At 45.3% G+C, this 27384-nt stretch overlaps 1 protein-coding gene across 3 annotated transcripts in view; it reads right to left on the bottom strand.

Moving 5' to 3' along the window:
* GREB1L (GREB1 like retinoic acid receptor coactivator) overlaps positions 1 to 27384 on the bottom strand; it is a 194658-nt gene that overhangs the window by 85925 nt on the left and 81349 nt on the right. For 2 of the 3 annotated variants that reach the window (XM_068237238.1, XM_068237239.1), the window contains exons 3-4: positions 6266 to 6425; positions 2869 to 3072 (exon numbers count right to left, since the gene is read on the bottom strand). In XM_068237238.1, coding sequence (XP_068093339.1) covers positions 2869 to 3072; positions 6266 to 6422 — 361 coding nt within the window. In that variant the 5' untranslated portion in view covers positions 6423 to 6425. The remainder of the gene's footprint in view (positions 1 to 2868; positions 3073 to 6265; positions 6426 to 27384) is intronic. The other variant, XM_068237240.1, reaches the window with a different exon arrangement.

The raw sequence follows: 27384 nt of genomic DNA, 5'->3' as shown, positions 1-27384 counted from the left end.
CCAATGAAAGCGGCTCCTGACCGGCTGTCAGCACTCTGCCGTCAGAGACAGCAGAGAGGAGCCTGCGGCGATGGGGCAGCGTTGTGACCGGCAGGAGTGGCGGATTATTGCGGCGATTTATTGTGAGGCTGCATTTTACCATACTAGCAGTCTTTGGTCCTTAAAGAGAACCCGAGGTGGGTTCTAAGAACGCTATTTGCACACAGAGGCTGGGTCTGCATAGAATACCCAGCCTCTATTGCTATACAACACAGTGTGTCACAGCTGGCTGTTTACTTTTGGAAGTGTCACTCTCTGCCGCTCCCCCGCCTCCTCCATAGCGCCACTCCCGCCCGCGTCCCTTCCCTCCATGCTGCTTGGAGGGAAGGGACACAGGCGGGAACCGGCGCTATGGAGGAGGCGGGGGAGCGGCGTCAGTGACACTTCCAAAAGTAAACAGCTGGCTGCGACACGCTGCGTGTCGACAGCTCGGCGTATGATTTATGGGGGGCAAGCAGAGTGCAGGGGGGCCTGTGGGGGGAACTGTATAGCAACAGAGGCTGGGTATTATATGCAGACCCAGCCTCTGTGTGCAAATAGCGTTCTTAGAACCCACCTCGGGTTATCTTTAAAGGAGTTATCCAGGAAATTTGAATAAAATAAACGCCACTTACCGGGGCTTCCTCCAGCTCCAAGCTCCCAGGACCTCCCTCGCCGCATCTCCGCCCGCAGCAGTTTGCCGGTGCTCCGACCCGGTCCTCGGCGATGACGTCAGAGCGAACTGGAGGTCGCTCTGTACTGCGCCTGCGCGATCGGCGCTGTCAATCACCGCCACGTGGACCTCCAGGTCGCTCTGACGTCATCGCCGGGGACCGGGTCGGAGCTCCGGCAAACAGCTGCGGGCGGAGATGCGGCGAGGGAGGTCCTGGGAGCTTGGGTACTGGAGGAAGTCCCCGGTAAGTAGCGTTTATTTTATTCAAATTTCCCGGATAACTCCTTTAAGGGGGCAGAGGTTGCTGGTACGGAAGTGGTTGATTAGCGGATGTCAAATAAATTGCTTCTGAAGTACCGTATTTTTTGGACTATAAGACACTCCTGACCATAAGACTCACCTAGGTTTCCTCCTCTGCATACGCACAGTACAGAAAATCCTCAACATTGCGGTGGGTTGGAGGTTCATATTGGCAGGTGTTCACAAGTCAGAAACTCCATGCATTTGGACTGTAAGATGCAGTGAGTCTTATAGGTCCAAAAAAATACAGTACCTGGTCAGGAGCCCAGATACTGGCCACTTCCTGCATCACAGATAGGCACTACTACAGGGTACAATCTTCTCGAAGAGAACTAGTCTGTGTCCACCCACTATCAGTCTCCAGCAGGATGATGAAGCAAATCCAAACAGCACCAGATGATCTACCCACAAAACCCTACATGAACTCAGTCCATCAACTTCTGATCTTGTGGTCAACAGGATTTCAGTTCACACCACAAAAGTCTCCTTTAAAGCCTACCTGAAGTGAGAGGAATATGGAGGCCGTCAAATTTCCTTTTAACCACCTTAGCGGTAATGACGATCCGGCGCTAACCGACGCGTAACAGGCCTTCCATTCTCCCCCGAGACCCCTGCGCAGCCTGGCCAATCAGACGGGGGAAGCCAAACAGGAAATGACGTTCTGAATGGGATTTCCTGTTTGCTCTGATCGCCGGAGGCAATCGGAAGGGGCGGGGGGATGCCGCTGCTCAGCGGCTATCATGTAGCTAGCGCTAGGCTAGCTACATGATTTAACAAAAAATAAATTTAAAAAATAGTGCTGCGCAGCCACCCTAGCGCAATCAATAGAACGCCAGGGTGGTTAAACAATGTATATTGCCTGGCTATGCTGCTGATCTACTGCCTCTAATACTTTTAGCCATAGACCTTGAACAAGAACGCAGATCAGGAACTCTGACTCAAGTCTTACTGGATTAGCCACATGCTTGTTTAAGGCATGCAATTCAGACACTACTGAAGCCAGAAGATCAACAGCACAGCCAGAAAACTGGTATTGCTTAAAAGGAAATAAATATGGCAGCCTCCATTTCCCTCTCACCTCAGGTTCATTTTAATTATGTTTCTGCCTATCTAAGCTGGCCCATTATGTAATACAAGTGTGAACAAAAAAAAAGATCAGCTTCTGGAAAAAAGAGAAGAAAAAATTGTGGCAAAATGTCTTAGACACACAGGACCAGGGTTACAGCCAGTCAACTTACTTTGTTTAAAAGGAAATAAATATGGCAGCCTCCATATAACTCTCACCTTGCTGTATCTAATAACCATAACAATATTTTTATTGTATTTATAAAGCGCCAACATATTATGCAGCGCTGGACAATAAATATATACAATGATACAAGACATAACAAAGTATACAACATAGAACAAAGTTTTACAAGGCAAATTGTACAAAATACATGATCATGCGATATGGGCTGGTTAGGTGGGCCCAGTAATACAAGTACAGGCTGTCATAGTACAGGAGCACACGACCCTGTAGATTACACTAGGGAAAGGAGGAACCTGCCAGAGGTTTACAATCTAAAGGCTTAAAATATTATTAGGACACAAAAATGACCTGTTTCAGATTCTTATATAGAACAGCCAACAGCAGTAGGGAAAGCTAGACACAGCAGCAAATTCAAGTGCAAAATGAGCGCAATCAAATGTGGTCTTGAAACGAGGAGACTGGTAAATTGATGGCCATTTTCTCTGATGATAGCTTGGCTAAGTACAATTTCAATATCAGAGATGGTTACGTATCTATAGTCAATTGTGTGCTCCACCATATAATTTAAAAAATGATTAAGATCGGTAAGTAACATTGGTGTGTCATTAGATAGACAGAAGCTTACCATCTACAGTGCAAGAACCCTCTGGAGGGGGCTTCTGGGCATAAGGCAGTGGCGGATTGTTAGGATCTGAGACCTCATCATCTTCGTCTTCATCATCCATATCACAGGTTGTCTGACTGTTTGAGAAATCGAGGCTACCATTTTGGGTGTACCGTTGTGCAAAATCCCTGTCTAGTTCCTCTACTTTTGGCTTTATATCAGCACCTTCCATAAAAAAAAAACAAAAAAAAAACACACACACAACAGAAATCACTAGACTTTATTTCACATAAGAAAATTACTTCAAACAATTACTAGCATCACATGAAAGTGAAATTTCAAAAAGATCAGGAAACACCATAGATAACATTTTCTGCGTACATTGGGATTCTAGTCTATTTACTATCCAATCAGCAGACATGCATGGTGTGTGCCAAGCAATAGAGTCCTTCTGTTGATCCTTAAGAGAGTAACTGTCAGGCATAAAATCAATTCTTTATTTGTATCTGGTAAACAAGTAATAAGGATGCTAACCAGGCAATCCAAAAGTTAAAATCACTATTACTTTTCTTGTTAAATTATTCCCCAGTTTACCTGACTCTTTGGTACACACAAAATTTAGTACACAAAAAGGAAGTTGCAGGGCATTCTGGGTTGTCCTTTTTGCTTCTCTACTTCCCTCTCAGACTTAACTAATGCAGCCTGATTGTCTGAAGCCTCTTTTCCTCCGGTTTTCCCCTCCCACACCTCTGTTCCTCTCTGATTGGCCAATATTTCTCATAGAGACAATGCACTTTTTATAGGGAAGGGCTGACAAATCAGGTAGTGGAGAGTAAGGGAGGAAATTACATCAGGATTGGCTTCAAAATAGCCACACTTAAAATGGAAAATGGTAAGAAGGATTTTATCTTTTTTTACTGTAGATAAATCACTAAAATCAAAACCTGGACAGTGCAATACATACAGTGGTGTGAAAAACTATTTGCCCCCTTCCTGATTTCTTATTCTTTTGCATGTTTGTCACACTTAAATGTTTCTGCTCATCAAAAACCGTTAACTATTAGTCAAAGATAACATAATTGAACACAAAATGCAGTTTTAAATGATGTTTTTTATTATTTAGTGAGAAAAAAACCTCAAAACCTACATGGCCCTGTGTGAAAAAGAAATTGCCCCCTGAACCTAATAACTGGTTGGGCCACCCTTAGCAGCAAAAACTGCAATCAAGCATTTGCGATAACTTGCAACAAGTCTTTTACAGCGCTCCGGAGGAATTTTGGCCCACTCATCTTTGCAGAATTGTTGTAATTCAGCTTTATTTGAAGGTTTTCTAGCATGAACCGCCTTTTTAAGGTCATGCCACAACATCTCAATAGGATTCAGGTCAGGACTTTGACTAGGCCTCTCCAAAGTCTTCATTTTGTTTTTCTTCAGCCATTCAGAGGTGAATTTGCTGGTGTGTTTTGGGTCATTGTCCTGCTGCAGCACCCAAGATCGCTTCAGCTTGAGTTGACGAACAGATGGCCGGACATTCTCCTTCAGGATTTTTTGGCAGACAGTAGAATTCATGGTTCCATCTATCACAGCATGCCTTCCAGGTCCTGAAGCAGCAAACCAACCCCAGACCATCACACTACCACCACCATATTTTACTGTTGGTATGATGTTCTTCTGCTGAAATGCTGTGTTACTTCTACGCCAGATGTAACGGGACACGCACCTTCCAAAAAGTTCAACTTTTGTCTCGTCGGTCTACAAGGTATTTTCCCAAAAGTCTTGGCAATTATTGAAATGTTTTTTTTAGCAAAATTGAGACGAGCCTTAATGTTCTTTTTGCTTAAAAGTGGTTTGCGCCTTGGATATCTTCCATGCAGGCCGTTTTTGCCCAGTCTCTTTCTTATGGTGGAGTCGTGAACACTGACCTTAATTGAGGCAAGTGAGGCCTGCAGTTCTTTAGATGTTGTCCTGGGGTCTTTTGTGGCCTCTCGGATGAGTTTTCTCTGCGCTCTTGGGGTAATTTTGGTCAGCCGGCCACTCCTGGGAAGGTTCATCACTGTTCCATGTATTTGCCATTTGTGGATAATGGCTCTCACTGTGGTTTGCTGGAGTCCCAAAGCTTTAGAAATGGCTTTATAACCTTTACCAGACTGATAGATTTCAATTACAGTAATTTTGTTCTCATTTGTTCCTGAATTTCTTTGGATTTTGGCATGATGTCTAGCTTTTGAGGTGCTTTTGGTCTACTTCTCTGTATCAGATAGCTCCTATTTAAGTGATTTCTTGATTGCAACAGGTGTGGCAGTAATCAGGCCTGGGGGTGACTACAGAAATTTAACTCAGGTGTAATAAACCACATTTAAGTTATTTTTTAACAAGGGGGGGCAATCACTTTTTCACACAGGGCCATGTAGATTTGGAGTTTTTTTTCTCACTAAATAATAAAAACCATCATTTAAAACTGCATTTTGTGTTCAATTATGTTATCTTTGACTAATAGTTAACGGTTTTTGATGAGCAGAAACCTTTAAGTGTGACAAACATGCAAAAGAATAAGAAATCAGGAAGGGGGCAAATAGTTTTTCACACCACTGTATGTTATATAAGTACAGCATGTATTTATCTACTTATATATTTGTGTTTTTTTTCTGAGATAGTATGGCTGACAGCTCCCCTTTAAAAAGACATATGGTTTCAGGGTCCAATAGGCAAGCTTTATTCTCATGTTCATCTACTCTCTGGAGCTGAAGAAAATGGAGCACAAACTGTCAAACTCCACTCAATTCACATCATATGTCCCAGGGAGTCAAACCAGGAGCTTCAGATATCTGATGGACCAAAGTACAAAATCCGCATGAAGAGAGAACTGGGACTCCTCCTGGATAAGTTGCTTTTATCTTCTATCATATCACAACAATAGCATGCACAATGTTTCGGTCGTCAATAACTTCATCAAGTGCACTACTGTAAAAAGCGAAAAAACCAGACACAATGTCATTTTATTGTTCAGAATTCTGAACAGAATTCAGGGTACAGAGTGGTACAATAAACGCCTTGGTAATCAATATGCCTTGATCTGTGTTTTCCTGCATAGCCAGCTCTAGAAAGGGCTAGCCACAAGCATAGCATACTGGAAACTGACCATGGAAAAAAAGAAAAATCTACAAAGGGGCTTGATAGTGCACTGGTTAAGGGCTCGGACACAGGAGACCTGGGCTTAAATCTCATCTCTTTCTATTCAGTAAGCCAGCACCTATTCAGTAAGGAGACCTTGGGCTAGACTTCCGAACACTGCTACAGCCTACTGAGTGGTCCCTAGTGGCTGCAGCCCAAGAGCTTTGAGTCTGCCAGGAGAAAAGCGCCAAATAAATGTTATTTGTCTTGTCTCAAGTCATGCCATCAAGTGATACTTTTCACTTACCTTCTGACGGCACCGTGGAATTGTCTGCGTTAAGGTAGAGCTGAGAGAACACTGGTCGTGGTATTACACTGTTACATCTTAACGAGGCTTCTATGGAATTATGAAGCGCTTCTTCAAACTGGGCAGACTTCAACTGTCCTGCATACGAATTCCCCATGGCCTACAGAAGAAAGAGGAGAAAACCCAGGCTAAGTCCATATATTGTAGTACAGCTCAATATTAAATGATGATGAGACGTTTATAAGTACTTCTAACCACACTTTACACGTCTCTCTGATGTGTGCACAAAAAAATAGGATGCAATATCTTTCAGCATTAGCTGATCAATAGCCACATTGTTGTAAGGCACTGAGCAGTACAACACTTGTAGTTCCATATATGCTCAATACATTTCTGATAAAATATAAGGAGACTGAATGTTTTATGTGGTAAGGAAGCAATCACTACCCAAGTGACTGGACGGGAAGGGGATTGATTGGATTGGCATATCGAGTCGTGTGTGACTGCTATAAACCGCTCATACTCGTTTTGCGCTCTATTTGGGATTTATCATGATTTATATGTACTGTGTCTCGGGGGCTCACAACCTATAGTCCTAGGTCTATCATAGTTTAGAGCCAATTTAAGGTGGAGGTCGATTAACTTATCTGTATGTTTTTGGGACGTGGGAGGAAACTCAAGTGCCTGGAGGAAACTGGTGCATTCAATTACTTTCACAATTGACTGCTGCTTGTGTGTTTATAATATAGCTGAACATGTAGTGGGAAAAAAGGGCCCCCTTGGGGGTACATACCTTTGGATCCTAAAGAGGCATCCTCCCATTCAACGTCATTCCAGCTCTGGTACCCCCTGAAAGTACGCCAACAAGGGCTTGTCAGGGTGCAGGCGCAGACTACTGCTCGGGGTTGTGAATCATAACAAGCCTGTGACGCGCCTCACCAGGGCTGTGGAGTCAGTACAAAAATAATCCGACTCGGACTGCTCAGTTTATTGTAACCACCGACTCAGACTCCAAGTGTGAGGAAACGCGGAAAAGCCGCCGTCTCTCGAGGTGAGGCAGCTGTTTCCGCGTCCAGCATGGCGTCACAACGCGGAAAAAACGCCGCATGCCGCATGGGCAGTGCGGCGGAATCCGCATTGGTAACGGCGGAATCCACATCAGAGGCGACCCCCGCATTAGATACATTGCAAAACAGTACTAGTGTGGCTGGGGCTGATAGTCCACCAAGATTCAGACTTACACGCGCGCGAGCACTGAGGCAGAATTTAAATAGCAGTTAGAAGGGTGTCGGCTGACCAGCTGGGTCAGCTGACAAATTCCACTGCTCCCATTGGACCAGCAATTAGGGAGGTCCTGGAAAGGTCCTAGAGTATATATACTGCTGGTTGTTCACTTGCTCCTTGTCTGGCGTTGCGTTCACATATGTGGGAGCACCCAGATCCGTAGTTAGATCCGTTAGTGTGCCGGGACCAGCTGGAGCTGTAATCCTACACTAAGCTTGATTCTGTTGATAGCTAAAGTACTAGTTTGATTGTGATTATCTGTTATGACTTTTGCCTGCCTTGACTATCCTCCTGAACTCTGATCTTGCACCTCGATATTTCTGATACTCTGTTGCCGAACCCCGGTTCGTACTTTGACTCTGCTTCTGCCTCCTGATTTTGTACCCCGATATTTCTGATACCCCGTTGCTGAACCCTGCCTGTACTTTGACTCTGCCTTTGCCTCCTGATCCTGTACTTTATCTGTCCGTGTGTGTACGACCTGGCTTGTCCGACCTCGAGAACCGACCTTACCGTTAGAGGCGGTTCCTCGCTCTGTTAGCGATCCTTCCTCCTGAGGGTCACTTTCAGATATCCCTTCCTACTGTCAGTCTGACTCCTCCCGTCTTGGAGAGCTCAGGTCTGCGGAAGGAATCTGTGCAGTACTCCTTACTGCATTGAGGCCTTGTCCTCTTAGTGTTACAGTTACACCAAACACTACACTCTATTCAGGTGATCAGAGGTTAGTTTGTATATCGGATTATCGGTGAGACTGCAGTTCACTTATAATCTGGTATATATCTGTATTTCCGGTGATACTGCAGATCACCGGTAATCAGATACTCTCTGCGCCCACCGATCGTTACACCAAGTACCCAAAATTGCTCCAACTCGGACTCCTCAACTCCGACACCACAGCTTACTGCTCAGCCATAGTGGATATACCCAAGTCTGATCGGGTCTGCTCTACTGCACAGGCAGTAGAGTGGACTGATCGGGCTCGGCCATTTCTGCCGGAGCCGAAGCTAGAGCGGTTAGCCGCAAGTGCGCCTGCGTGAAGCATCACAGGCTTGTTATGATTCTGAAGGATTCGGGGGTCCCAGTGCAGAAACGGGGCTGAACGGGAGGATGATCTTTAGGATCCAGAGCAGGGGGGCTGATTGTACCATATTGTTTTATTGTATTTTATTTAAACATATGCTGTGGCACTGTAAATATTGCAAAACAGACAACAGTGGGAGTATAGATACATAGGTAATTCAGTACACAATACAATCAGGACAAGTACAAATACACACATAGTTGATTTCTGGTTTGAAACATTACCAATACTGGTACATGTTCATTTGATAAAGTACAACAAAAACAGGAAACAATAGGGGAGATCCCTGCCCATGCAAGCTTATTAACCCAAGCATTGTGAAGCACTGCTGCTAGTCTATATACAGTACACCATGGTATAGTGTTGTGCTGTGGGACTTAAGCTACGTTCCCACCATACGAAAAAAAAAAAGTGCCCAGTTTCCGCAATAAAAAGCAGCATTAACCAGACATGTTGATGGATCAAATGTATAGGATCCATTCATATAAGTCCATTTGTAATGGATCCACTGCTGAAAGTCCCTAAAGTGACAATTACAACAAAGCAGAGTGTACCGCAAGGGATCCTATGAAGCAGTAAATCCTGTAGTCCCCGAGTACCACCATGAGAGGGCTTCGCCTCACTACTGCACACTCTTCCTTGCACATGTGGTAGGCTGCTTTTGCCATTCTGGTGCACTGCAGTTCCCCTTCAGAGGCCAGGAGTTTTTGGCTCCTTTGATTAAACAGAATGTGTATTATTTCTAACATTTATATGTCATTTTGTTGAGCAGTGGTCAGCTCTGCTCATTGGGTCCCATCTGTCACGTCCAGGCGGAGGAGGGGAAATCTGCTCCTTAATACTGGGCAGGTGGTCAGCAAAAAGAAGCCAGGGGATATGTCACAATAATGAGCAACACCAGGCAAGATAATGAATTAGAGCTCAACAGGACAAACAGAGATTTGGAAGGTATGGAGGAGGCACGTGTGATGTGGTAAAAGGACATCACGGGGATGTGTCAGAGTGCTCTAGAAATCTATTTGTTGCACAGCTGTTCCCACATCCAAGCTGCATTTACATAAACGGCATGACTTCTCAAAGAGCTTTAATAGGTCCAGCAGTGACCCTGCTAATAGGGGATAGATGGTTGTGTTTTCTTTTTTCCTTTCTTACTTGCACATTTTTAAATTGTTAATGCACTGCATTACTGTGTTAAGTGCTAATTTATCATTAAGATGCTCAGAACATTGCTGCCTACAAAACAAGACTTTTACATAAAACAAAACCAAATACATTATACACTGGCGAACTAGTGAGTATTATTATTATTGATTTATAAAGCGCCAACATATTCGATGGTGCTGTACGACAAAAGAAAACCTGGAATACAAATTAAATGCAGACAACAGTATTCACCATACGCAATACCAAGCTGACCATGCGAAGGGTTTCGCTAAAAGCAATCTACTGGTCCCACCACCAAAATTGCATACACACGGTTTATCCACAAACAGAAAGGCAAGTGGAAGAACTTGAACGCTAGTAATCATTATATATTGCAGACCTCGTCGGCCTGAAACCCACTAAAAAGTGCAAAACGATATCGCAATCGCTAGCGATTTGTGATAGCGTTTTGCAAGCGAATTGGGGAGCGATTTCCTATGCAATTCATTGGAATGGAAACGCTCCCAAAAAGCTGCATGTCCTGAGATTGTGATTTCCTTAAAGAGACATTAAAGTGAAAAAAAAATGATATAATGATTTGTGTGTGTAGTACAGCTAAGAAATAAAACATTAGGAGCAGAGAAATAAGTCTAATATTGTTTCCAGTACAGGAAGAGTTAAACTCCAGTTATCTATGCAAAAGAGCCATTGAGCTCCATGACTTTCAAAGTCACAGAGAGCTCTGTCTTATGAAGCTTAATATCTCAAGTTTCTGGCACTGTATGGTTTGTTTTTCTGCAGAGAACAGTTCAAAAGTTCACTAGCCTGCTCTGTAAAATCATTTAGAATGCTGTCTAGTGTGTAAACTGCAAATATTAGAGAATGATGCAATGTTATTAAAAAAACAAAACAAAAACTATATAACTGAAAATAAAAATATGAGCATATTTTCTTTGCTACTAATGCTCTAGTAATCATTCATACTACACAACCAATTCATTTTCCACTTCAGTGTCTCTTTAATCGCAATCGCTCTAGTGGAATCTGTCCCCAGTGTTCTGCCCAGGCTCTTTTAGGCGGGTGCTCCACCCAGCTAATTTTGGTGAGCACCCGGCTGTCATTGGCTCACCTCATCCTCCTCCTATGCTCTGTAAGTAGAGTTGCACCGCCCCTGCATTCCCTTGTCAGTCCCCACCTGGTTACGTTTTAATGCCACCCAGCTGGAAAAAAATTCCGGGGAGAACACTGTGTCCCATCCATTTACATTGGCAGTGCGTTTAGGGAAATCGCTAGCGATTGAAAGCACTCCCTGAACATTCAAAAAAAAAAAAAAAAACTGCTCTAGTGGGTTCCAGGCCTTCCACAGCACTGATAACAGTTGGAAACACACACACACACACACACGTTACCTATAAGTCAGGGGATCCCATCAGGGAGAAAGTTTACCAGTTCTGAGCCCAAAGCACAGACAAGCCATGAAGACTACTCTGTTCTCCAAAAATAATGCAGCCACCAAATATGATAGTTTGGTCGGCATGCTTAGGGTTAACGTGAAGACAATTATTTATTTATTGTATTTATAAAGCGCCAACATATTACGCAGCGCTGGACAATAAATAGGGACAATCTATTGATTTAACTGCACAATAAACTATTACATAACTGAAGTAAAGTACAGGCTGCACATCTGTTGTAAATAAGACAAGTCCATGTCTCTCATTCTCTCAACGTTTCAATGCTAGGGAGAAGACTGCCAATATCCCAGCGATTCTTGTGAAAGGAAAACAACAACAGCAGGAGAGGATGCACTGCCTGGTGATAACTGCAAGCACTTTGCTATAATAAGGATTTGTGTAACATTTCCAGTTTGCATTTGTTGTTATGGTGTGCTGGATGTGACAAGCAAAGGGTACTGAACCATTAACCTCCCTAAACAAAACATGACCTGGCCCTGTGAGAGACACAAAGAGCAGCTGAATTTTATGAAGTGATGACATGGCGGGAGTACAGAACTGAGAAGACGACAGCCAGCTATGTTGCCAATCACTTTGTACAATAAAACCATTATTCACATTTTTTCAGCAGACAAGTGTTTACATGAAAGTGCAGACAGGAAACCATTTCTAATGTAGGAGTACTTTGTGTTTTTAGTGGCAAGAGCCTCGGCTATTAATAATGTGCCGCACACTGAAATGTTACTGCTAATTTTGTCATCTATAAAACAGTAAGCATTTAACTAGCGGAATCAGAACCATTTTGTCTGAATTACAAAGTAATCTGATCTCATAGCAGCCCATATACTATTGCGTTGCACAGAGGCTAGAGGACACTCCACTGAAGCCGCCAATAATGACCGTCACTGCCGAGAATTTAGTATAAAGTACAGCAGCCCTGATGCCCTCCAACGCCTCGGCCAGTGATTTAGCCAATCGCTGACAGAACATTATTCTACCCAATCACCCCAACCACTGCTATGTCGACACTCTGCTCTCCCCTCCCCCAGCAACATAAAAGGTCACTAGCAGTGTTGCCAACTCATCCCTTTAAATACGGACACTTATGAATTATACATGTCTTGTGGCTAGTTAGATGCAGTTTAGGCACTGATTATCTGTGAGAAGCCCTAGAACCTGTATAACTTAGATGTGTCAGTATTTAAAGGAATGAGTTGGCAACCCTGGTCACTAGTCTGCAGGCTAGTGACATGTCTGTAAAGCCTAGTTCCTGCAATGTCGCCTCATATGTGTGAAGCTTAGGTCTCCATGTATGAGATAATTGTAGGCCAATATGCCTAGCTAATACGTCCTTATCTGATTGGAATTTGATCGGATAGTAACCGATTCCTGCCATATACAGCAAGCTCAATTTTTATAGAATTCAGCTGAAATTTATCAAGCATCAGTCTGCAAGCACTGTACTGCTCAATGAAGTGCTACGTTATGGGCCATCGATTGGATTGCGCACACCACTCCCCACCTGCTGCCACACACGTTCCATCATCCCTCCACCTCATAGCAACAAAATATGTTGTCAGCTATACAGCTGACTTCATGTCTGTACAGCCTGGCACAGTTATGTTTCCCAACGCGACATCATGCACAGCTGCTCCACAAGTACAAATTGTATATCTACATCCTTGTGACTTGGATTAAGTGTCAACGGATATGGATATACTGTACTGGAGTAAAAAGTGGTTAAACGGACCCTGAGCTGTTCTTATCCACCACTACATTATATCTACATCCTCTGTGACTTCATCTAAGTCACGAGGACGTAGATATAATGGCCCATACTCACGGGCTACAATTGTCGCCACGCGGCGCGCACGTGTTGCGGCGGCCCGTGAGTATGGGCCGTTGCACGGGCGCGCACCCCGAACCGTCGCTCGTCGCTGCTGTCGCCGGGCGATTGGCGCGGTCAATCGCCTGGCGACAGTTGCCGCCGCAGCTGTCGCTAGTCCGCGTGAGTATGCGGACTAGCGATAGCAACCTCTTACTATAATACGGCGCTTTCGGCGGCGGGGGAGGAACGTCGGCGACAGCTTCCGTCGCAGAGCTGGTCCCTCTTCCGCGTGTGTACGCGAAGGGACCTGGCGACGAGCTGTCGCCGGCCTGTCGCGCACACGCTCACGTGTGCTGGCGACAGGCCACTTTTGCAGCCCGTGAGTACGGGCCATTAGTCTTGTAGCTGAAGCACAGCTGTGCACAATTGAGCTGGCTCCTGTGGAAACCTCTGGCACTATCTGCTGCAGCACTAATTGGTGAAAGGAAACATATCTTCCCTGAGCCAGTAAGATTGATTTTTACCTTTAAAAATACTTTTATTTTCTCAGTTCATAGTGAAAAACACACACTGTTACATTATTTCAGAACCCAATATCTTCCCCATAAATTGTGACAATAACGTAATTTAAGTATTGTGATAAACAGTAGACATGGCCAAACAAAATTTGTGTTTTTTACCAATAGCACTTTTTATTTTTAAACTGGAATTGGTAAAACTTAGAAATAATGTGTTTTTTTTCTATTCTTCCTCTTTTTCGATTAAAATTCATAGAACACAAAATAGATCGAGGGAAAAAAATGCCATACAATAAAAGCCTAGTTAAGTCTTGAAAATATATATATATATATATATATATATGTCCGGTCATTCAGCAACTTCCAAGCATGTCACCTGCGCACACTCCTAAAGCACGCCCGCCGTGTCGCACCAGGCGCAGTCAGCCTCCTGCGCATGCATGGTTCTTTAAACACTGTACCGCGCATGCGCAGGAGTCTGACGGCATGATCGCCGGATTACTGGACCGGACAGTGGGACCATGGAAGAGGCCAGGAAGATAGTAGCAAAAGGAAGAAAGAAAAGCGTGCACCTTCCGTCTCAACTTTCAAATTTATTCCAAGTTGCCAGTAAACATAGTGGTAGTGAGAGCAAACAAGCAAAAGTTGTGTACCTTATTTCTTGATGTGCAGGCTTTTGCAGGTGGAGGTGGGAGTCAGGGACAAGGTGGGCCCAGCGACGGCCGTTTCGCATTTAAATGTCCGTTTGCACGCAAAATGGTTGTCGCTAGGCCCACCTTGTCCCTGACTCCCACCTCCACCTGCAAAAGCCTGCGCATCAAGAAATAAGGTACACAACTTTTGCTAGTTTGCTCTTCCACTAGGTTTACTGGCAACTTGGAATAAATTTGAAAGTTGAGACCGAAGGTGCACGCTTTTCTTTCTTCCTATTGCTACAAGATTTTAACCCTTCCTTCCTGGTCTGTAAGCGGAGCACACGTCTGGCAAGTTTGTGGAAGAGAGCGCAGGCTGCTGCATACGTACATGTGCCACCATCAGTTACCTTCTCACAAGATTGAACGTGAATGTTAAAGGGGTAGTGCCACACTACTTTTCTTATGCTACAATAACAGCGGCCAGGAAGATGCCAGAAGACCTCGTGGGCTACGGGGGGATGGAGGAAGCCCCAAGTAAGTCCCAAGTTTGATTTTAAGAACAGCTCAGGGTCCCTTTAAATCACAGACCCTTTAACCCTTCACTCCTCCGCTCCCAGCACCTCCCATCCAGCTCCTCCTCCACCCTATCCTCCTCTCACCTCCTTCACTCCTACTACCATGGAAGAAGTCAACCACCTACTCCCAAACCACTACCTACCCCCCTTGACCACATCCCTTCTGATTTACTCCATCCTCACTTCATGGATTTGGCCCCAGTTCTCTCTACCCTGTTTAACCTCTCACTATCCACAGGCATCTTCCCCTCTGACTTCAAGCAGGTAACTGTACTACCACTGCTCAAGAAACCCTCCTTCGACCCCTCACTACCCTCCATTAATGACATATCTCCCTCCTCCCCTTTGCCTCACAACTCCTTGAGCATCTGGTTCACAGACACCCAACCCAGTACCTCAATGCCAACTCCCTGCTAGACCCACAGCAATCTGGATTTCGGCCTGCCCATTTAAACAAAACAGCTCTCACCAAAGTGGTCAAGGACCTCGCCTTAGCTAAAGCTGAAGGCAAATACTCCATTCTCCTCCTCCTCGACCCTTCAGCAGCTTTTGACACAGTGGACCATCCACTACTCTTCCAGTCCATGGGCATTCATGACCTCACCCTGGCCTGGTTCTCATTGTACCTTTCCAACCGCTCCTTCAATGAGTCCTCATCCACCCCCAACAACCTCTAGGTTGGGAGTCCCCCAAGGCTCGGTCCTTGGCCCCCTACTGTTCTCCCTATACACATCCTCCATTGGCAAGGTTATCTCCTCCATGGGTTTTAACTAACATCTGTATGCAGATGACACCCAGATCTACCTCCACACCCCTGATCTATCCCACCACTACCATGGAAAAGGTCTCCTCCTGCCTATCAGCCATCTCCTCCTGGATATCCGATAGGTTCCTGAAACTAAATCTGGACAAAACGGAATTTATGATCTTCCCACCCCGGCCAACCCTGAACCTCAAAAATTTGAATATCACTGTTAACCACACTACCATTCACCCTACCTCTCAAGCCCACTTGTCTTGGTGTCGCCCTGGACTTCACACTCTCCTTCACTCCCAACATCCAAAACCTTGCAAAGTCCTGCAACTTCCACTTCTGTAACATCTGCAAGATCCGCCCTTTCCTGACCTCTGCCACGACCAAACTTCTCATCCATGCCCTCATAATTTCCCACTTTGACTACTGCAATGCCCTTCTGTCTGGTCTTCCTATGACCTGAATTGCCCCGCTGCAGTTCATCATGAACACGGTAGCCAGAATTATCCACTCCTTCCATCGCTCCACTATGGCGGCTCCCGTCTGTGAATCCCTCCACTGGCTTCCTATCCAGTCAAGAATACTGTGTCTGACCTACAAATCTATCCACAAAACATGTCCAACCTACATTTCCAATCTTACTCGGAGGTACACACCGAGCCTCTCACTCTGCTCCTCCAATGAGCTTCGCCTGTCCCCCCCCCCCCGCATCACCCAGTCCCATGCATGCCTCCAGGACTTCTCAAGAGCTGCTTCAACACTATGGAACTCCCTACCTTCCCGTACTAGGGCAGCCCCCTCCTTCAACATCTTCATGAAACTGAACTTTTCACTCTGGCCTACCACCCATCACTGGTTCTCTAAATCCCCATCTGAACTCTGGTCCCCTATCTTTAGTGCCCCTACCTCTCCCTATAGATTGTAAGCCTTCGACAGGTTCCACCTCCTTGTGGCTCCTACCTGATCACACACCTCCATTACCGTGTATCCATGCTATGCATTTGAGTGAACTCTACTTGCCTAATCTCCATACTCCCATCCAGTGAATGACTAAGCATTACCTTGTACTCATACTGTGCTGCGTGACCTGGTTTTCATGTATTCCTGTATTGTCTTATTGCTGTATGTCACCCCTAAATGTTGTCTAACCTTAACAAGTGTTCAGCGTTGCGTAATGTTGGCACTTTATAAATACAATAAATAAATACATCCAGACCCTGAACAAGCATCCAGCTCAGGTGTTCTGACCCAAGTTTGACCAGATTAGCTGTTTGCTTGTTTCAGGTGTGTGATTCAGACAGTATTGCAGTCAAGGAGATCAGCAGGACTTCCAGGCAACTAGTATTGTTTAAAAGAAAATAAATATGGCAACTACCATATGCTTCTCACTTCAGGTTCCTTTTAACTCCAACCTCCCTCTTAATATTAATTCCTTCCTGATGCCTACTCTTAATCTTTTAATCCCAAAAACTAAAGCTAACCTTCTTGTGCTCTATCCTTTAACATCTGCTCTTAAGTCAAAGCTCCGGGAATCCAATCCTTCCTCCAATTGAGAAGCCATGTTTAGCCAAGCACAAGCTCCCAAACTTACCTTCTGCGATCTTATAGCTGGTGATAGCTAAGCGCCAACACCCAAAATTATATGCTTAGCTGATTAAGATTCAAATTCAGGGAGTATTTGAAAAGCTCTTGCTAATTCAATGATTGATTTTTATAAAATCACATTGCTTAACTACTTCAAGACCGCCCCTCGCCAACAGGCATGGCCGCGGCGACAGCCCCAGAACCCCTGTACGAGATCGGCGATCCCTGGCCTCTGATTGGCCGGGGATCGCCGTCCTCTCATAGGCTGATGCCTATGAGAGGCGGAGAACAGGACGGATCGCCGTCCTGTTCATTTCTACAGGCGGAGGGAAGGGAGGAAGGAGAGGTAGGGGGATGGAGGGAGAGAGAGCCTCTATGAGGCTAAAAAAAAAAAGTGTCAGCAGCGATCGGACACCTCCGGCAGCATGTCCTCTTAGGGACAAAAATAGGAGGAGAGTCCGATCGCTGGGCTCCTTAGCTGGGCTGTGCAGGAGGCTGAAAAGCCTGCACAGCCCAGTGTAGCCAAAAAGAGCCTGGTCTTTAGGAGGGTTTAACACTGCGGTCGCAAAGTGGTTAAAGAAAACCTTCAACGACAAAAAGTTCCCCTGGGGGGTACTCACCTCAGTAGGGGAAAGCCTCTGGATCTTATAGAGGCTTCCCCCGTCCTCCTGTGTCCAACGGCGGTCTCGCTCTGGACCTCCGAACTGCAGGGATGTAAATATTTACCTTCCCGGCTCCAGTGCAAGCTCAGTATCGGCTCACTGCTTGGAGATAGGCGGAAATAGCTGATCACTGTCGGCCTGCTCTACTGCGCAGGCGCAAGTCTCCTGCACCTGTACAGTAGAGCGGACCCTACAGAGATCGGCTATTTCCGTTCTGAGAGACGCAAAAGCGCCCCCGCTGGAGCCAGGAAAGGTAAATCTATCAAGCCTTTTCAGGTTTGTCGAGCATGAATTGCAGGAGACTTCGGGGGAGCCAGCATTGGATTGCCTGCAGCTACAGCGGAGGAGGAAGCCTCATTGGGACCGTGAGGCTTCCCCGTTACAAGTTCTCTTTAAAGAAGTGATCAGGCAAAAATAGCCCAAATGGGCTTTACACACCGGGGGCTTTCTCGAGCCCATTGCAGCCGACTGTCCCACGCTGACCGCTCTGCTCTCCGCCGCTGTCCCGGTCTCCGGTGTCCGTATTCAGGCTGACCGCAGTGTCGGCCTTACTGAGGCTGCGCCGCTGTCAATCACGGCCACGTGGGCCATGGTGAACTGCGCAGAACTACTGCGCCTGTGCAGTTCGCTGCGGCCCATGTGGCCGTGATTGACAGTGGTGCTTCGCATAGCCTCAGTAAGGCGGAACCCCGCGGTCGGCCTGAATACGGACACCGGAGACCGGGACAGCGGCGCGGAGCAGAGCGGTCGGCGTGGGACAATCGGCTGCAAGGGGCTGGAGAAAGCCCCAGGTGAGTAAAGCCCATTTGGGCAATTTTTGCCTGATAACTCCTTTAAGTGAGAACGAACTCACTGCATTACAAGAGTTTAGCAAGAGCTTTTAAAATCACAGCAAGAGCTTTTAAAATCACTGAATTATTGCAAATTTCCTTCTGTTTTAAAGGGAAGGTTCAGGGAGGGGATTAAAAAAATAAAAATAAATTTCCACTTACCTGGGGCTTCCTCCAGCCCGTGGCAGGCAGGAGGTGCCCTCGCCGCCGCTCCGCAGGCTCCCGGTGGTCTCCGGTGCCCGACCCGACCTGGCCAGGCTGGCTGCCAGGTCGGGCTCTTCTGCGCTCCATTTCCTGGCACTTCTGCGTCCCACGCCGGCGCGCTGACGTCATCGGACGTCCGCCGGGCTGTACTGCGCCTGCGCAGTACAGCCCGGCGGACGTCCGATGACGTCAGTGCGCCGGCGTGGGACGCAGAAGTGCCAGGAAATGGAGCAGCCCCCAGCTGGGGGGGGTCTGATCGCTCCTGCCTGCTGGGTGTTGCGGGGGGGGGGCACCTCAAAGCCCCCCTCCGCAGCGAAATTCCTCCCCTCCCTCTCCTACCTGTCCACCCCTGGTGATCGGGGCTGCACAGGACGCTATCCGTCCTGTGCAGCCAGTGACAGGCTGTCCCCTGTCACATGGCGGCGATCCCCAGCCGCTGATTGGCCGGGGATCGCCGATCTGCCTTACGGCGCTGCTGCGCAGCAGTGCCGTACAATGTAAATCCGCTTGTGTTTACATTTAGCCTGCGAGCCGCGATCGGCGGCCCGCAGGCTATTCACGGAGCCCCCCGCCGTGAATTGACAGGAAGCAGTCGCTCACGCGAGCGGCTGCTTCCTGATTAATTAGCCTGCAGCCGGCGACGCAGAACTGCGTCGCTGGTCCTGCAGCTGCCACTTTGCCGACGCACGGTATAAGCGTGCGGTCGGCAAGTGGTTAAAATCACAGCAAGAGCTTTTAAAATCACAAGCGCTTAAAAAAAGCTCTTGCACTGTGAACCAACTCTGGGTGTTTCAAGTTCTACCCCATAGAGTCATATTAATCCATGCCATGCACTGATGAGGATCAACCAATCTGAAACAGTCTGTATGCACCTTGGAGTAGTTTTGCTCTAATATTATTCAGCTAACACATCATTGCATTCCAGCAGTTCTGGAGGTGTGTTTAGCCATCATATACATTGAAGAGATTTGCAAATTTAGCAGTGAAGCATTGTGGGACACATCAGAGCTCACTCCCAATGTGAATAATTGCAAAATTCTGCTTTAGCATTTTAGTTAGGAAGCTTTTTGATATCTTTCAGCCACTTACACGCGCCTAGGAGTTTTGGTTCACCGTTCGCTTGCTGGGCAGTCTGCAACACTGTCCTCAAGTGAACCATTTTGGACAAGGAGGATTTACCATAGACAATTACCTTTTATTTTAAGTAGCAGTAGAATATTGTACAGTGTTGGCCATAAGCAAAAGCATCATGATTCATAACTGATTCATAACTTCTTGCTATTATTTTAAGGAACTGTATTTTCAATTGCAACTACAAGTGTTTATATTAGAAAAAAAAAACAAGCTTGTAGCTGTAAGCAGTACACCAATGTAAACCCATTCAGTGTTCCTAAGCAATGTTTCACAAAATCTGTGTTTGAATTACAATATACTTTGTGTCTATCATTCAACCTAATGTGTTACTTATTCACGATGTTGCTTAATATCTGACTAAAGTGCCAGTGATTGGCCAGATAAGAACATGGGGTCACAGTGGTAGAGACCTGGTCTGTGCAGACTACTGAAAAAAAAACAAAAAAAAAAACTTGCACAGTATATACTTTCCTCCTCCTCTCTGCTATGTGGGAGACATTTGTCCAATAATTATATTCTGTGGCAGAGATTCTTTAGTAATGATAAAGGCAAAACAATTGTACTGCCTCTTTGGATACCCCCTCTTGCTCTCTCTGCATTTGTAACAATCAATACCTTCTTTGGCCCAAGAACCTGCAAAGGGTAGGTATGGGTTCAGGGCTCTATTCCTTATAGTGAATCCCTTTTTCTTTACTACTAATGCTAAACTTTTTTTATATACTGTATATTATGCCACCACAATCTGCAACTACACACACACACACTTTTCATTTATCTGCTAATCAGATAGCTTTGGAGGATTGGTGCATGAAAACAGAGGGCGACGGAGAGCGGGGAAGTGATGGGCATGAGGAGATCCCCATGCATGCCTGCTCCCCTGTTTTAGATTTATTTTATGGGCTAAGATATCCTCATCGTTAAGCCACATTTTTTACGATTGTTGTCTGAAGCGGTGAAATCCATAGTTCGTGAGATGTTTCAAATGACTCTTATCTAACGTGTGTACAAGGCTTTAGCCACAAGAAAATGTATTGGATTCTTATCAGGTCTTTCGACGAATGTCAATAAGGGCCTTTTTCCACTAGCCTGCGATTTGCGATTTGCTTCTAATCGCAAATCGCAAGGTACATTAAACTAATGGAAACTGCAGCAGCAATTTCCATTAGTGCGATCCGATTGCGATGCGATTTTGGTCAAAACGCAATTGTCGTCCTGCCGCGTTTTGTATGCGATTGAGCTGGACTATAATGAATATAGTAGCTCAATCGCAATCGCAATCGCATGGTGGAAATTGAAACGCGATTGCGATCGCGATCGGAATCGCGATCGCAATCGCATTTCATAGTGGAAAAGAGCCCTAACAGTATAGTAACTGCATGACATCTGGCAAGGTTTATCCTATTTGTAAATCAAAACTGAGCATTCCTGAGATTAATTAAGGCTTATGTCCCAATCTCAAGCCCATAAAAGTCCACTCTGCAAACCTAGAAGTTTTCTTTACTAAGTAATCCAACCCACTCAGTAGCATCTTGTTGACCTCATTCGTCACTCATTTACCTTCACCTGTGTCGTCACACCTGGAATAAGTGCACAACATAACTGGCTTTTGGTGACCATTTTTTAGGATGTAACAAATGACAGAGCCAACTTGAGCTCCTGCTACCCAAGTCCACTGTACCTTGTCATAAGGCCACACAAAAAGACAGCAACAACCTGCCAGCCGAGACTGTAGCGTATTTTGGTTAACAGGGCAAGCAGCAGCAGACATCACCAGTTGAGAAGCAGTGTTTTTCCCCCACAGCCTCATTGCAGACTTGTAATTGGTCTTTATCTCCTACTGACCCTCTTATGCTCGGACAAAACCCAGCCACCAACAATGACATGTTTAACAGGTACAAAGAGGATGACTGCACTGCACAAGTTGTCATGTCACTTGGTAGAAAAGGCAATATTTCAGTGGAGATATTAGTCAACCCTGTGTCCCCTTGCTACTCACCTCTCATATGGCTGGTGCTAGACTGAAGAAGAGTGGAGTACATAAGCAAAAAGTACTTTGGTAACACCCTGTAAGGGCCATCTTCAGACACAGATCTAGAAATGCACTCTAATGACTTTGCTATTAGAGTTCTGAAATGTCTCCTTTTTGAAAAAAAAAAATTCTGTCTTAAAAACTGATCACGACAAAAAGTAATTGAATCAAAAGTTATTTTCATGCTGTGTGGTTGTGTTTGTTCCGGCTTGGTTTACATCAGCCTGCTGTTTAGACTACAATGGGAAGGGCACAGACTGAACCTCTCTCAGAAGATTAAAGACTAGAACACTGACAGCCTGTGATGCAGAAAGCAGATAGTTTCTTACATCCTGACAAACCAGTCCTTTAACTTCCTTGGCGGCTAATAGGAGTCAGACTCGGGTTGGAAAAAACAACCGCCAGCAGGACGGTGCAGAGCACAGCATGCATTTTCACTCACGTCCCGGGGGGATCCAGACCCCGGCAGCCATTCTCCTTCCTTTCTCCGTGTTTCTGCATCCCTGGAGTGAGATCAGTTTGTCATCCTAACGACAGATGCCGATCTCACTACAGGGTTATAGTGCCACCCTAAGGACGGAGGGAGAACTGCAGCTCCGGATCCCAGGGAGGTAAGTGCTGAGGCTGCTGCAGATCTATCTGCTGTGAGATTTTTTTTTTCCAGGTTCTATGCTGGGCATACACGGTGCTATTGTGCGCCGGAATTGAGCCGCTGGCTCGATGCAGACGCGTCCCTACTCGTCCGCATGGATCGATTCCTGTTCGTCCCCACGGGCACTTCCTTATCTCCGCTTCGTTTCTTCCAGTGTTCGCCCGCGGGGATCAAGCGCAGTTTCGATCCGGCGCGGTGATCAGACACGTTGGATATTATCAATCGAGCCATCAGCGGCTCGATTGATAATAAAAAATGAGCCGTGTATGCCCAGCATTAGGGTCTAAAAGTCTGCTAAAAAAATGCACTGCTTTTAGACCCTAAAATCCGGAAAGAATCAGATCACCAGGGAGGTTAAAGTGATTAATTTGGTATAAGCTAAACAAAAAGATTTCTAACAAAAATAAGCTCAGCAGCTGAGAGTTAAGAGAAGGTCAATAAAATGCAAACACCGTATTTTTCAGACCATAAGACACACTTTTTCTCCCCCAAAAGTGTGTGTGTGGGATGGGGAGTTAGTGTGTCAACTATTCAGTCAAGTACCGAAAATCAGTTAATTATTTGTAAAGAGTTACTTTAAAGCTCTGAGTGGTACTGTTATTTAAGCCATGCATGCTTGGGGTGCTTGAAGAGATTTAATGTGGCAGGCACAGAAAGGTGCTCATACAAATCATTTTATTCTAGGCTAGGAAATCTCTTCCTGAAGTGGAAGTTGCCTCATGTTCCATCTATGGATGGCTGGAAAACTTTGATTAATGGGGCATTACTACTGTAACAAGTTTGATAACATTTGAGAAGTGTGGCTAGAATAGATACCATATGTACTCGACTATAAGTCTAGAAATGTATATCTGACTCACTAAATAAAAGTATAGGGGTCGACTTATACACAAGTCTCGGGCAACACTAAGTAATAAGTAAGTGAGTACTGATATTGATTTTCCCATTTGCAGAAATGTACCTAGTGGTAAGTGAAACTTTCTTGATAAAGGAAATGCCAAGAAAACCTAGGTCTGAAAGTCCTGGCCACAGCAATTAACAAGGAAAGGGCAGGGGGAAATCTTGGGCTATAGGAAGGAGAGTGAATAATTGCTGCACTTGGGAGGCCTGGAGTAGATATTGGTTGCACTTAACACCCTTGGCGGTACAATAAATCCGCCAGGGGGCAGCGCAGCACTTTTTTTTTAATTTTTTTTTTTTTAAAGCATGTAGCTAGCCTAGCGCTAGCTACATGCTTCCCCCCTCCCTCCGCTATCCCTCCCACCCTCCGATCGCCGCCGGCGCCTTTACCCTGTAGGGAATCCCGTTCTGAACGGGATTCCCTGTATGGGCTTCCCCGTCGCCATGGTGAAGATCGCGATGACGTCACCGACGTCATGACGTCAGCGGGCATTCCGATCCACCCCTCGGCGCTGCCTGGCACTGATTGGCCAGGCAGTGCACGGGGTCTGGGGGGGGCGCGCCGCAACGGATAGCGGCGATCGGGAGCGGGGCGGCGGCAATCGGTGTGCTGGCGCAACTAGCAAAGTGCTAGCTGCGTCCAGCAAAAAAAAATATTATGTAAATCGGCCCAGCAGGGCCTGAGCGGCACCCTCCGGCGGCTTACCCCGTGTCTAGCACGGGGTTACCGCTAAGGAGGTTAAGGGACAGGAGGGGTGAATATCTGAAATTCTGTATGCATAGCAGTTATTAACCCCTCCTGGTACACGAGTGCAGCAATTAACTTTGCTGGGTAGACTTATACTTGAGTCAATGACAAATTCCAAATATCAAATATTCAAGTATATAAGGTACACTGAAACAACTATTCTGAATTGTGATATGACCGCATGCAATTCATGGATGTGTATATTATAGTGTTTTATAGTAAGCTGCCCATGATACTTGTTATTTCGCGCTTACTGGACACTTACAGTATGCGTGTCTTTTATGTCTCTTACTGGCTGATTGAAATGTATGTATTGAGGTTGCTCTCTACAGTGCGTTTGTACCTGGATTACTGTTCTTTTGTTTCTTTGTGACACATTGTTTAGCTTCATTTAAAAAAAAAACAAAAAAAAAAACGTCTGCAGTCAGAGGCAATGTCTGCAGTCAGAGGCATATGGTGAACCACAGCACGCTGTGCATCATTTTTACATAAGAAAAGCATTAGATGTTACTAAACTCCTTGACTAACAAGAGATGTTTGCGATAATGCATTTCTGCACTATTAAAAAAAAATGCCCACAATGTGAAGATGGCCAAATCCAGGTTGTATAAATATCAGAAATTCTGAGAAATAAGCAATTGATGAAATCAGTAAGTAAAACACTATTTTCACATCACTGATAACAAGCATAACAAACTAAACACATATACATTCCCTTTATTCTGCCTTGGTAAATATGTTGCTCACTAGATCTGTTTTCATGTCAATATAAGATGTCAGAAAAAAATTGACCAGGCTGCAAAAATCCCATTTGAGTTCATTAGTAACGACTGCAAGCATAACACTCCATGCGTCATTCTGTGTATCAGTAGAACAGCTATTTTGTCTAGTCAGATGAACGACAGACTCAATTATGTTTATTCAGGGCTAAGATTCAGGTTATGTGACCAATAATAACTTGGTTAAGCAGAACGATACATCCTTTCCAAAACCACAGCACATAAACTAAATATAATTAGGTCACCAAATCAATTTTTATAAGGCACATCATTAACATTAGTACTCCAATACTGACAGCGAAATGACTGAAGCCAGCAACCTTCAACTCTCTTTCTGAAGAGTAGACCAAGGACGTATGTGACCCAAGGACACCGTGATCATGTTCGGCAGATAATTCAGAACACAATTACAGCAAAGACTGGAAACCAGCCAATGCAAGAGGTTAAAAAGACAGACTAAATGTAAAACTTTCCACAAACTGCAAGATACCTAAACCCATACATACATCGCAACAATGTGCACAAAACCCAACGTGAGTTAATGAATGCTCTGCGCTCTTAAATATTTTCCAACTACCTAAAACAGGTGAAAGACAATTCCTACTTTTTTTGTTTTTTGCAACAGCCGAACCTTTCGTAGTGCCTGTGGCAGGGTTTTGCACTGCATAAATCGCACACTCATTTTTACTTACGAATGTGGTAGAGGGTTCAGCACCACTGCTTTTGAGACACGCTGACGCCAAAAGGAGTTGTGGGAGTAGGCAAAGTGGCCTGCCAATCACTCTTCCTCCTGACATTAGCCATTTCCTTATGAGAAGTTAGGATCTGGGTAACAGGGTCAGTGTACTGCCTGCTTTGGGTCTACGGCTTAAAGTGATCCCGAGCCAAAGCTCAGGATCAAAATCAGATACACACCTGAAGAGCGGGAAGCCTCAGGATCCTATTAAGACTTCCTTTGGTGGCCCGATATCCCTTGTCGCTGAGAGCAGCCCCTCTCCACGTCGGGCGCACGCAACACCTCTTATTTGCAGCATGGCCGCGCAGTAGACATGAAAGCACTGCCACGTATGCGCAGTAGCACGCGGCTCCGGCTTATTGCGCGTGTGCGGCCACGCTGCAAGAAGAGAATCTGCGCGGCCCCAATATGATTAGCGACAATGCTGCTCAACAATTGAGAAAACCAGAACACAGAGGGTAGCCTCAATAGGATCCTGAGGCTTCAGTCTCTTTAGGCAAGTATCTAATTTTGTACCCGAGTGTCAGGCTCGGTGTGGAAAACCGCAGCTCAGAGTGGCAACCCCAAGCCTGACTCGTGATAGCTACTAGGACCTCTATGCAGAGAGCAGTGCGCAGCAGGCATTTAAACTCGACTCCCCCTGGGATCCAGATGCTGGCAGCCATTCTACTTCCTGTCCTCAGAGGCTCTGCACCTCTTCCACTAGGAGGACAGAGGCAGAATTGCATCGCTGGATCCCAGGAAAGTGAGTAAATGCTGAGCTGCTGCGAATCGCTCTGCGGTATGATTATTTCCACATTTTAGGGTCTGAAAGCATGCTAAAAAATTGGAGGGGAAGGGGGGGGTGTCAAAGTGGACTTGAACTCTTGTACAGGACAGAAGGAAAACAAGAGACATGCACCCTGTATGTATTTAGAGAATTTAGCCTGTCTAATTTCCCCTCATTTGTGTCTAATCACACATTGTAATTTGGTGGAATGGTCTCTAACCTACATGGAATAAAATATACAGACTGGGCTTGTTGAAGAACACTTTAGAAATAGTTTCAGAAAGCAATTTACTGAATAGTCTGAATAGTATAGACACTCATCTCCTAAGTTTTGCTCTCTGGAAGTAGGAACTAGTGAGTGGCACCCTGCTGTAAGAACAATGCAGCAATCTAGACCGCCAGATCAATAAAGAGGAGACCAAAATTATGGTAGGTACACACCATACAATTTTCTGGCAGATTTACCTGACAGATCAATTTTTTTACAACATGTCCGATCTGCATTTTGATCGATTTTCTGATCGTTTTTCTGATCAATTTCCATAGCAATGAACAGAAAATAATTGGAAAATCAAAAAATGTATCGTAATTCAGAACGGACATGTTGGGAATAATCAATCTGGCAAGTAAATCTGCCAGAAAATTGCATGGTGTGTACGTAGCATTCAGGACCACTGTACACACTTTAGACCACTAAATAATCAGGAACAATTAGCCCGAGGAAATACTGAATTGTATACACAGCCTAACCTCAATGTCCAAGCATTACATAAAAATTACGATTTGTAGTTAAATAGTAAATTTATGCAAATATACAGCA

This window comes from Hyperolius riggenbachi, chromosome 5 (assembly GCF_040937935.1).
Source record: "Hyperolius riggenbachi isolate aHypRig1 chromosome 5, aHypRig1.pri, whole genome shotgun sequence".
NCBI lineage: Eukaryota > Metazoa > Chordata > Amphibia > Anura > Hyperoliidae > Hyperolius > Hyperolius riggenbachi.
This window is presented reverse-complemented; position numbering and strand designations above follow the sequence as displayed.